This window comes from Pseudopodoces humilis, chromosome 3, assembly GCF_049639895.1.
Source record: "Pseudopodoces humilis isolate 2021_Gansu_Grassland_sample_001 chromosome 3, ASM4963989v1, whole genome shotgun sequence".
NCBI classification, from domain to species: Eukaryota; Metazoa; Chordata; class Aves; order Passeriformes; family Paridae; genus Pseudopodoces; species Pseudopodoces humilis.
In genome coordinates this window covers 60,122,825-60,135,526 of record NC_142202.1, presented here as the reverse complement: position 1 = coordinate 60,135,526, position 12,702 = coordinate 60,122,825, and the positions used below count along the sequence as shown (strand labels likewise).

The following is a 12,702-nucleotide window of genomic DNA, read 5'->3' as shown; positions in this document are numbered from 1 at the left end:
AGCCCATCTGCATTTCTAGTATGCAAACTTCAGGCTTAGGGTTCTGCCAGAGGAGAAGTCACATCACCACCACTAAAGATAGACACTAAGAACAGAGTACAACTGCTCACCCAGTCTTCTCACAAGACATAGTCACAGCCTCAAGATGAATATTACACCTCAGCACCATTTTCAGAAGCAGTAAGGTCACTACATGCCTTGAAAATCCCACTTGTTGTTAACTTCAAGCATTAAGGTGCCTAAATACATTTATAGTTCTGGCCTTATGCATTTTGATGCAAATACCCAATCATTATATGCCTAGCAGAATTTATGCCTAGCTTGCTATTTTAAGGCTGCTAAGAAAAGCAAACAAAAACCTTAGTTTAATGCTTCTCTGAAGTGTTTAACAGATGTTATAGTATTTTAAAACATGATCATCCCAGAATATATTAACAGCTGACAGTTTAAGCATCTCTGTAGTTGAGCTTCACATAGTTTCTTTCTTTTGAAAACCTTTATTTGGCTAGAAGATATTTTTGCTTATTCTTTCACATGAAAGAATATGCTGACACCTATACAAGGCTTTAAATATCCCACAAAGTTCAAAACTTTCAGCTGTTTCATCCTCCAGTCCCCTCAATAAATCACGAATTTTAATTAAATCCATTTCTATAATAGGATTGCCATAAACTTAGGCAAGTCACCTCTCACATACCTATTTCCAGAACGAGACTGCAAGAACAGACGTTTATGTGGTTTCCCTTGTGGGTAATGCATCCTCTAAAAATGATGCTTTTGTTACCATCTTTGAACCAACAACTTAATTTTCTTATTTTTCTGCTCTCCCCAGCTTCCCCCAAAAGCCACCCTAGGAAGTTTTAACTTCCTGTAAAGGGGTAGAAGGATTAGCCTGTGTCTATCTGACATAGGAGGTGAAAGGATTACACGCAGATTAAAAGCAGTCATTTACTAGCAAATAATCACTTTGTGTGCAGCAGTTACATAAATCAGGCATGTCAGCACCGGCATCCTGGGTTTCACAGGCACCACTCTGCAGCCACGAGCTCAAGGCAGCTGCTTATGCAAAGCCCACAGGCCAGTGGTGTGGAGGAGAGAGCCCTCTCTCTTCCTTCCTAGTGTGGTGATTTCTTGGAACCACACAATTTTCAAAAGGTTGGCTGAAATGAAATGGAACAAGGGAAACGATTCTTCCCAAATTGCTGGGATTAAGCCTTGCAAAGTGGATAAACACAGATAGACAGAGTATCTTGCAAAACATCAAGAAACAACGTCATGCCAATTTACTTTTGGCTGCTGTTTTTATGACCTTCATTTTTTCTGTATAAGCTATTTGTCTGTAACTTACAAATGTTGTTCTGGTTACAATATACGTCACAAATCTAATGAACCATCCTATGATTAAATGAAGACTTTTATTTTTTTAAATGTCATATGTTAATTTAGGATAGTGTTGTTCTGTAAGTAGAAGGAAATACCTCAGGAAGATTTTCTTACATAGTCACTCTAAAGCACTCTAATCAAAAGTTAATCTTGGAATTGATTTCATTCCAGATACCCCATAGACTTCTTAAATGAGTTTTACTATTAGTAGAAAATATTTTTAAAATCATTATTTAGAATTTTAGGTAATTCTTAATTCCTTCTTCTAGATTGATGTCATAAGTAACATTCTTTTAAAATTCATAATATGTAAGTAGCTTATTCATGGTTTTATTTTTAAATAAATTTATTTAGGGTCATAATCTTCGTCCTGACTATCTAGAATTGGATATCCTTTGAAAAAAGTCTGATGGCACAGAAACATATTTTTTTTCCATATGCAAAATTAAATGGGAGAATTCTTAACAAACAGAATCGTGAATAATCTATTAATAAATCTTGAAACCACAAACATTTAATGACCTGTCATTGCAACAATATGAGATTGAAAATATTAGACTATAGTTCTAAATAACACACACATAGTTTTAATTATTTTAGTTTTAGTTTTTAATTTTTAAATTTTTTTTTAGTTTTTAATAATTTGGTGGCATAATAAAAGTCCAGTATTTTGGAAACAAACACCCCAAACAAACCAAAAAAATGAAATGTTCAAAGTAATTTTTACAAGTAACTATTTTTCCTGTCATGAAAATTCTGGTGGTAATTTAGGTGCTTTTATGTTTGTTTTTTGTTGTTGTTCTTCTATGTTTCTATCTTGTATGTTTGTATCTTATATGTTTCTATCTTCCCCTTTTCCAGTTGTTCATTTCACTTCCATTTCTTCAAAAATGTTGCAGTAAAAGTGCTGACATCTATGGCTCAAGTTTTCTCCACCCTTGTACATCAATAACGCAAAGTTCTTGACATTCTGATTTTCTGTGCTTGGCCAGAAGAAAACGTTAATTCTGGAATCCCAAGATCTCTCATGAGATGAGTTTTCCCTTCTCTCATCCAGGAAGCCCGACTGCCTGTCCCTGCCCATGCACACTGGCCAGGGAGGAGCCCAGAACAGTTTCTGCCGCACCCTTCTGGTAGCCAACACACATCCATTTCTGTTGAAGGGCTTTTAGCTGCAAGACTTGTGAGTTAAAGTTAAAATCACACCCACCACTGGCAGACCTTCTCAGGACATCTCTTTAAGAATTACTGCATCCTTTTGCAGAGCCCAGCAAATGCTGTGGCTGCTCCTCCACCCCAAAGGATGAGAAACTGCTTTTCTTTTCAGCATAACTTTAGAGTTAAAATAAATCTAGGAACTGAGATATAGCACAACTATTTACAGCAGTTATTTATTTGCTGTAAATAACAAGCAGTAAATGAATGTCATTAACAATACACTGGTATAAAACATTTTACATGGCAGAAGGGATAATACTCAATAGCAGAAGTTTGCTAGTCCCAGCACACCATAGGGAATGCAAAAATCTTGGTACTCCTAACTGCACTCAGCCCTTTTGTTTTTAAAATGCATGCAACAATTTATTTTTCCTACAACTTTGAAAAGAAATTAAAAGTCCAATAATTGAAAGCAGACTTGCTGGTATTCTAAATAGACCCCAATAACTTGATCCACTAGCACTACTGGAAACCATAATTTCAGGAGCCAGCCCAGCTGAATTGCCATGTTTGGTGTGCCCCATTCTCCATGTTACAAAACATCAAAAAGAGGTGGTTATCTATCAAACACTGACATCTGTGCTCAGCTGACCACCTGATGCTCTTTTTTGGAGCCCACAGAGAAATAAGAACTTACAGAGTGCTATTCCTCTCCTCCCAATGTAGACACCAAAACCACATTATATGAGCTGCCTTCCCCAGAAGTTTATATATAAATGCTATTTAACAAGGAATGAAACTAGCATTTTTGCTTAAAATACTACTTTCATGTTAGTTTTCCTTTTCTACATTCACCTATCAGTCCCCTTTTCCTCTGAATTTTATTGATGGTTGATTTCTAAAATGCTTTCGATGTACTATTTTTAAAATTGTAATAATAACAACAACTGTTTAGTTACTATAGATAAAAAACTTTAATGTATTCAAAACCTCTCAGTAATTAATATTTTACATCTTATATTTTAATACTATTATTAGGAACAGCAAGAAACAATTATAGTCCCTTAATAGCCAGAGTTTTAAAAGAAAAGCCTACAGAAATTTTACTTTTTTGACCTGCTGAAGGTCCTTCTAAGGAAAAAGAAAAAAAAAGAATATTTTTTGTCAATTTTTTTTGCTGTTCACCTTTTTCTTAAAGGCATATGAATCCAATTTTACTGCAAGTCTTGTGATAAGTAGGTATGCATATATTGTGGGGTTTGTTTTAAGCTGATACTGTTGTAACACACAACTGTCTCAGATCAAGTAAAAATTAGTATTTATAGTGTTTATGATCAAGAAGGAAGAACAAAATGTCTAACAGTAGGGCCAATAAAAAATACTAATTCATTCTCACACCCTCCTCCAAACTTAAGAATGAAGGCATACCCCTTTTGTGCAGTTTTTCTTGTCTCAACACAGTCAATGGAGAGGGGCTGGACCAGAAAGCGGTAGAGTAGCAATATTGCAAACTGCTGATTCCAGCTTCCTTGTTTACTTACTGCAGTTATTGCCAGGCATACTTTCTAGTAGGAATGGGGGAAACATCAAAGGATAAAGAGCAGTCACTCTGAAATCTCTTCACATAACTTCTGCCAGCACCAATTCTGTGATCCATCTGGCAAATAATGACCTTTTCTCTAAGAATAGTTATAAGTAGTTTCACTCAGCCTATTGTCCTTCTGCAATTAAAACCCTTTGAAAACCTAGCTTAAAAACTTCTGCTTAAAAACAGTTTTTAAAAGTTAAAGGCTGTAAAATTGTCTTTGGAACAAGCTGAATATCATTCCAGCTCTTCATCATATAGGAAGCCAGATGAAGCCATAGCATTACTCAGGACCCTGCCCAAGGACAACCATTGGGACATTCAGAGAGGTATCCTGATTAAAAATGAGGATAGACTGCTTCTCTCTGGTCCTTTTGCTCCCACTCTTCTCTTTGAGATGTACTTATTTTCTTTAGTCCCTTCCCTTCAACAGTGCCTGGACTCAGGGGAGAGCTAGAATAGTTACCCCTTAAGCCTCAATTTTTTTCATTCCCAAAATTATTTTGCTCTCTACAGTAATGGCATGTGAGATATATATTTATATATATTTAAAGTTAACAGTCCCCACTGAGGCTCACAAGCTTTTACAAGCTGCTATAAAAGTATCAAATGGAAAAGCAATGATGTGAAGTGAAAAGGTGACCACTGTCCTGAGAGACCAGAGACAGATTTTCTGGATCACAAGTGAAAAAAATGTAGCTCAAATTTAAATCATCTCCTTCCACTGCTTTCTGTTATTTCCAAGATATTCCAAGATTTGTTTTTAAATGTTTTTTTTTAATTAGACTTAGATTCCTTAAACCATTAGTATGATGTGTTGTAGTTTCATATCTAACACACAAACGATCATAATACATTTCAAGAGCATATGTTAGCACATGTTATTACTCATACAGACAATTTTCTAAAGAGCTGGCTTCTTTGTTTTTAAAAATAGGGAAAAAAAATCAGATTTAATTTTATGTCTGGGCAGAAATCAGTCCAGAAAGAAAATGTACCCAACAAGCAATTTCATGTACAGGTCTGCATGATCTCATGGTAGCTTTGACATACTGCTATACCTGGATTAATCTTTAATTGACATAATGAAATAAGAATGTGATTTGCCAAACACAACCAAGTGTGTGTGCTCTGAATAGAGCCGGCATATAATAAATTGATATTGATTTCCTCTGAACTAGATTATTTTCTTGTGATTGATTATGTGGGGAAAGCTCACAATACTTACAAAGCCATTCCCATCTTCATCAAGGAATGGGTATGCCTGGAGCAGAGCATTGACAACAATGTTATATTGCTGGCTGTTCGGATACCTGTGCAAACAAGATGGAGATGGAAAAAAAGTATTTGGTTTCCTAGACAGTATTAAACACTGGAGTCTGTACCAATCTACATTAAAGTATCTCTGACTATTTCTCAGGCAATCAATTGGCCTCCAAATAACAAAGGGCACAGCTCAAAGGCTTGCATGAAACCTTTCTATTGTTTCAGTAGGTTTCAGGCCCTTAGCTTCCTTTATTTAAGCAAATATATCAGGGAATAGCTTTGCATCCATTTGAAAATTTACCTCTGCAGACAACAGGTAATGCCCCCAAATAAATTTAATGGTGTTTACTTACAGTGATCCTTCTAGGTATTTTGTCATGTCTGCTTGTAAAAATTCAATAATCCTTATTCTCATACTGTGATCAGGACATTTTTTTTCTGCTAATATGCATTTGACATCGTAAGGAAAGTCTGGCAAAGCATAAGAGCTTGTCCACTGCAACGTCCTATGTCTTGCAAAAAATGATTTCAGGTTTTTTCTGTAAAAGAAAAGATCGTATCATCACCATCACATCTTTCTGCTGTGGAAATACAGGCAGGAGGTATAAAAATATATGAAAAAACACAAGAGGGAAAATTATTGCTATAGAAATTCAAGGCCTGCTGTCTTTGTTTCTGCATTGAGAATACCTATGAAAAGCAGTCATCAATACATACAGAGTCCAAAACTAGATGTCAAATGTGGAATGTTATAACCAGCAGACAGTAGGAGGTGGTTCCTAACTGAAAGCAGAAAGTAGAGCAGAAGTCAGTAGGGGCTTGCTACTGTTGCAAAACACCTTTATCTGTCTTCATTTATAATATATTTCCTCTCTAGTATGACAAACAATTGAATAAAATACTATATGTGACATTAGTTAAGGCTGTCCTCCCACAGGGGAAGGCAAGGAAGGGATGAAGGTGGTTATCATCAGCTCGTGTCTGGAAACAAAGCAAACACAGCCCAGCAGCTCCTGTCACAAGAACACCATGACCACTATTGACAGAAGTCACACTCCAGCTGGGGTGAGCTCGAGGCAGGTTATCAACACTGGCTGCCCAAACACTAATTCTGAAAGAACACAGGGAAAAGTGGGTCCCAACAGCAAGTTATACTCTCAATACCTTCTTGAGTAGGTTGGCCTATAACTCTCAACCTTTCTGACCTGGTTATGCTGCCACACCACCTTGACACCTTTTAATACATCTTGTGGGCTATCAAAAACTCTACATCCCTGATACAACCAACCCCAGCCCTACCACAAATGGCAATACAGTGCTGAGGAAAAAAATAATATATTGTTTCAGTATTTTGCTCCTAACACCAGTAGAAGGACTCACAGCACCACCTTTTCCCCACTCAACACAGGCACAAAACAGTCAGGGCTGCTGTCTTTCCAAACTCACCAGATTTCGTGGAGCACAGATGGTTACCAGTGGATGCAAATTGCAGTGAAGTTCTGTTACTACTTTGCAGTCTCAAAAGAAGGCAAAGTTTTGCAGGAAGTGACAACATATCCACATAGACACATTCATGTCATTTTTTTGTGATAAATTAATATACAAATATTAATTTATCAATTTTACAATATATAATTTATATATTAATATACAAATAGGAAAATAAAACCCAACTTAGATTCTGGAATCACTTAGAAATCTCTCCCATGCAAACAAAGTGCAGATGTTCAGTGTAGCATCAGTGAGCAGCTATTCAGCCTTTAAGTTTGTATCCTGCACCTTCACCAGCTTTACTGATGGAGGTGATGTAGCACAAAGGCTGCAAGTTATTACATAATTTTTTCAACATGCTACCACTTAAAATAATAAAATAACTCAATAAAATAATAAAATAGCTCAAAAGTTGACAGAAGTTTAAAATTTACAGTTCTTTTCATCTAAGGAAAACTGAAATTCCTTTTGTTGGTAATATACTGAAGCTGAAAAACCATTTCAAGAAGTGGCAGGGTTTATAGCAGGTTCAATTTAGACACACTGGACTACATTCAGTCACCCTAGAAAATAAAATTTTCTTGCAGGTGGGATGGCTAATAATCAGGGAATCATGGCAACTCTCCCATTCACCAGTCCCTTCACAGTGGCCACAGCAATAAAAATACCCCAAATTTCATTTATATTCATTTACCTTACCTAACACAAAATAATTCCTTGCTCTCCAAATTAGATAAAAAAATTCCTCTGGTCTCCACAGTGCATGAGATTAAATATTTTACTAGTTTTAGCTGGACTCATCGCTGTTGGGAAGTCATGTTAAACATGCGCTGTAATATTTCACAATGAAATACAAGCTTGTTTGAAAAGAGACACAATTCCACATAAACTTTATCCTCAGCAATGCTCACATGCAAACTTGTTTAACTAAAAGAACAGTTCCATTCAGCTGTAATGCTCTTCTCCACAATAAAAGAGGGTCTTGGCTCTACACATGAATCCCAGTGCATGTACACTTTTGAGATTTAGGTATTGTTTCTAGCCATGCCTCTCCTAGGTAACCTGAGGCAGAAATCAGATCAGAATCTTGGAAAAAAAAACAAAACTCAAAAAAAAAAAAAAATAAAGTTACATATTTTCTTGTCTCTCAGTTCTTGAGACTTATGATTCTACAGCTAAATAAATCCAGTGGCTAGCTCAGGCAAAATTTCTGTGTCCCTCTTTCTCTGCTGTCACATGTCTGGCTTAATTACAAGCCTTCCTTACTGGTACTAGGAATTCTGCAGCGAATTAGAAGGAGTTACGGTGGCAAAGTTCTTAGTTATTCTTTTAATTTAGTTTTCTCACAGTTTAAGTCCCCAAAATGGTTTCTCATGAAGTGAAACAAGTACCAATTCAGATGAAGCAAGCTGGTCTCTCTATGCTTAGGACTGCCTCCTAAGAAGCACCTCCTCAGCAAGGAGACAATTATTTACAGAGTTTTACCACTCAGCTTTTGTAGATTGCCACTTTAATGTGTTCAGTCACAGTCCTGTCTCACACAGCTATTTCCATCTTTGTCTCCATTGTAACCTTACTCTGCTCATGCACAGCATGTTTACTGAGACATGAAGCTATAAAATAGCATTATTTTGGGAGGAGCCATTTGTCTACTTCAGATGGAAAAATAACTCACAACAAACCATCCTACCAACCAACCAAAAAAAAAACAAACACCAGAAAGTCTCACAAAGAACCCCCAAAGACCCACCTATTTGAATTATGAACCCCTGGCATCCCAGGAAATACTTTGTTTCACTGCCAAAAAGACAAAGAGTTACACATTTGCAGTATCACCCAGACTATTCAGGATTGGTTTTAGATTACACTGGAGAGAAGGGTGGGGAATAAACACAGCATCATCTCTCCAAGTTCATGTTTCCCCATGCAACATCACACAGACACACAGAGCTTCCTGATTTAGCTGTAACAAGTCAGTAAAAATAATCTTGGTATCAATACAGACAACTCAATCAAGATAGTTACATAAAGTGCAATAGAGACATAGAAATAAGACCAAATACTAGATCATAATGAGACTGTTGTTTTTAAGTTTCCTGAGCATAGTGATAAGAAGGATCGGTTTCCTGCATCTGTTTAGTTCATTTCGGGGAAAATGTGATGTAAAGGCAAACTGAGCACACACTTAAATGGGCTGTGTGCCACAAGGTTTTCTTATTGTCTGCTGAAGTCCATGAGTCGGGCACCCATTGCTATATCTTGTTTCAGCTCCAATCCCATTCAGTCAGAAGACATGACAGTTAAGAAGAAATTTGCTGACATCAATGGGTTGCTCTCCTTTTTGGTATATCCACATAAAACTCAGCACATGGGTGAAGTCTCAACAGATTACCATTATTCACAAATGAGGGTCTAACCTTTCACATGTCTACATAACAATCAGGAAGAGACTCTGGTCTGAAGGTTTGTAGTCTGGAAGAAAGCCCATGTCAACAAATCCAAGGAAGAAACAGAGGAGAAAACAAGGAATTTGCAGATGTGAAAGAAAGGAAAAGTCTTCACCTGTAAAAAAATGTTCCATTTCCCTAACACATGTATAATATGCTTTCAACTCTATGACAACATTCAAGGTTGCAAAGTCTATTTCCATCAAAGGAAGAAATTATGACAGAAGATGAAATATCAAATAAAACTTTTCTTCCTCTCAATAGTCATAAAAAAAGAGCTCTTTTCTATTCACAATTCTGATATCTGTGCCTGAAATACCCTCATGCCATTCTCTTCTCTTCATTGTAATTTCCAACTTTTGAGCGCAAATACAAGGTTTCCCCGTTATTCCCTAAAGCCAGGGATTTGCAGTCTATCTAGTGCTTGATGATGTCTGATATTTTTTAGTTCCCACTAAGCATAAGGGCAAGTGTCCTTTAGAGTGAAAAAGAAGGTACCCACAGCAGTGTTGACTTCAGCAAGGCTGGGATGTGGGAGCTGTGAGCTGTGCCAAAGTTGCCCATTTCCCAGAGCAGCTCCCACTTCAGCTTACCCTGAAGCACCCTTTCTATAGAAACCATTGTGTTCAGTATGAGCACAAAGTTACAGACAAAATTAATCTGCTTCCATAAAAGTTTGTGAGATGCAGACACAACCTTCTTCTAGAAAGAGTCCAGATTTTTTGACAGTCTGAGATACTGCATCACACAAAGGAAGGCTTTGCACTTTCACTTCACGCAAGGGCAGCAGCTGTGGGTTACAGATAGGGGAAAAAAAAAATTTCCTTAGGGAATCTGACTGAAAAAATTGCCAGCTAAATCAGGCCATTTAAAATAAACAGTTTATTTGTATTCACCTCTGTAAGATATGTTATGCAGTACCCAAATAATTTTATGTTTTTGAAATTTTTGTTGTGTTGCTGTTATGACTTTGCTAGACCTTAATAAGGCAATGCAATTAGTGTCCTCTGCAAGTCATTTGTCAGGCTTACTCATTTCTGGTGTGGAAAAGACATAGCAATTTATTTCTTTTTTTCCTGCAAACTTCTGTGGAAGACTCACAGCACCATGTCAATGAATTCAGCCCCAATGACCTGATGCTCCAAAACCATGAGTGCAGTTGTCTTGACTTTCAAAACATCAAGGCAACAAGCACAGACAATAGGTATTATTATGAGTCTTCTAGGTTTTTTGGGTTAGTATCCTTAAGTATCCTGCTGCAATGACAGAGACATGAAATGCTGACTTAAAAGTAGCAGAAATTCTTGCATCCACATAAATTAAAAAACTAAATTTAAAACATCTCCCTCAAGCCCTGAACAAACCAAATCAAAACTCTCAGTCATGTTTCATGAAGATGCAATAACAATTGAAATTAAATTATCATAAATCATAAAAATGAAAATGTTTTTCATTTTGGTATGTTATGCCAAAGGTATAAGCAAACAAAGCATCTGATATCTTTACTTCTGAACAAAGTAGACAGGCAGTGCTTCTCTCCTACTATTGACCACTGTCAATAACTTAACATGATTTTTTGAGTCTGCTTTTCATGTCCTTATGAGCTAACTGAAAAAAAGATCATCACATACACCAGAAATAATTCTGATGGTATCAAGAACAAGGTCTTTGCTTAAAAACTAAGAAACTCTTCAGCTATACATTAAAAAGCACAGTCCTGTTAAGTTTTCACTGTAGGATTTTAGCTACACTTGTGTGTGTGTATATATATATGAAAGTAATATTTGCCCTCTTTTTTAAATGGAGCAAAATCATTTGAAGTAATTGACTAGGTGACAATTTTTCAGGCTAGCTGCTCTTTTTCTCTTTTCCTTTTAAAATTTTCTTTTCTTTTTTTTTGAAGCACAAGCATAATTGTATTTCTGATGAATAGACCAAACAGACCAACAATTCTGACGTATAGATTATAGAGGAGGCAAAGGAAGGAGTTCTATAAAGATCATTAGCAGAATGACATATCATAATTAAAGACACTTCAGATGCAGCTACCCAGCAGTCTGGGCAGCTGCTGTAGCCTGACCAAGATAGATGTAGGACTGGCCTAGTTAAAGACATTTCCTCCTGTCCTGGTTTAGGAATCAACCCAGGACACCTCCCCTGAGGAAATGAATGACCCATGCAGGCCATCATGGCCATTTTTGAGATGGATGCCAAATTTGTAAAGGTAAATGTAAATCTCCCAGTTCATTGTCCTTGCTATCAGCTCAAATTTATTCAGGCACGAGCACCAATATTCTGACAATGCTGGCAATAGCTTTATTGGTATATGAGCACTTAGGAGGCCCAGGTTTAGCTGAGCACTGGCCACATCTCCTAAACCCACAGCAAATAGGGAAGTTCAAACCTGTTGAGTCTGGCTGGAAGATCTGTTATCCTGCTTGTGATCTGAGCAAATTACTCCAAGGCGTTCAGACAGTAAATCTGGTACGCAGCACTCAAGAGCTACAGAACATGTTTTTATAGAAAAAAATAAATGCACAAATAAACATCTACCAGGACATTACTCTTGAGGAAAAACAGCTGGACTGCCATAGTGGAAACAGTGGAAAAGGGATACATTAGGGATGTCATTTTGCTAAGCAAATATGTTGAAGAAAGGCAGACAGAACATATAAACCAACCAATAAAAGGTTGGTTTTCCACAGCAGTATCAGGTATTTACAAATAATAAAAGCCTCTGTCTTAGCAACAAGATAAACCCCAGGCTGTCAGGAGCCATAAAACTGCTAGTACTCCAGTACAGAAAAGCAGGGATATGGGAAATGTATTTATTGAATGTCCACCTTATTGTTTTCACAGACAAGCACTGCTTCAAGATTAATGTTCTTTGGAGATTAACAAAAAGCTTGGCTGTTTTTACTTCTGTCATTCCTAGAAAAGCATTACTCCATTGAGGTAGTCTGCAAGCCTCATCTGTTTTTATGTATGCTTAGTTTCAATACAAGAATAAAAATTATACAATTGCTTCATCCACTTATTCTTTTTTTTGTGTTTAAACAATCTTCTTTGATATTTTGGTAATATAGAAGAGTGTATTTAACACAGTTGTTAGGACTACCTACACAGGAAACACAAAGAAACATGGAGCTAATTCACCAGCATTAATAATCCATAAAAGCATGCACTAATTCACTCTCAGAAAAATCACAGTTATTGAAGCTGTGGGTCCATGAATCTTCCGGGAAAACAAAACCAAAGCCAAAAACAAACCACAAAAACCCAACACCACACACAAATTAAAATCAACAAACACAAAAACAAACAGAAAAACCCAAAACCAAATCAAAAAATCAACCTACAGATGTTAAGTTT

At 36.7% G+C, this 12,702-nt stretch overlaps 1 protein-coding gene across 1 annotated transcript in view; it reads right to left on the bottom strand.

Annotated features, from left to right (window-relative positions):
• SAMD3 (sterile alpha motif domain containing 3) overlaps positions 1-12,702 on the bottom strand; it is a 34,910-nt gene that overhangs the window by 16,316 nt on the left and 5,892 nt on the right. Inside the window, exons 4-5 of the mRNA XM_088052621.1 lie at positions 5,746-5,931; positions 5,355-5,439 (exon numbers count right to left, since the gene is read on the bottom strand). Coding sequence (XP_087908747.1) covers positions 5,355-5,439; positions 5,746-5,931 — 271 coding nt within the window. The remainder of the gene's footprint in view (positions 1-5,354; positions 5,440-5,745; positions 5,932-12,702) is intronic.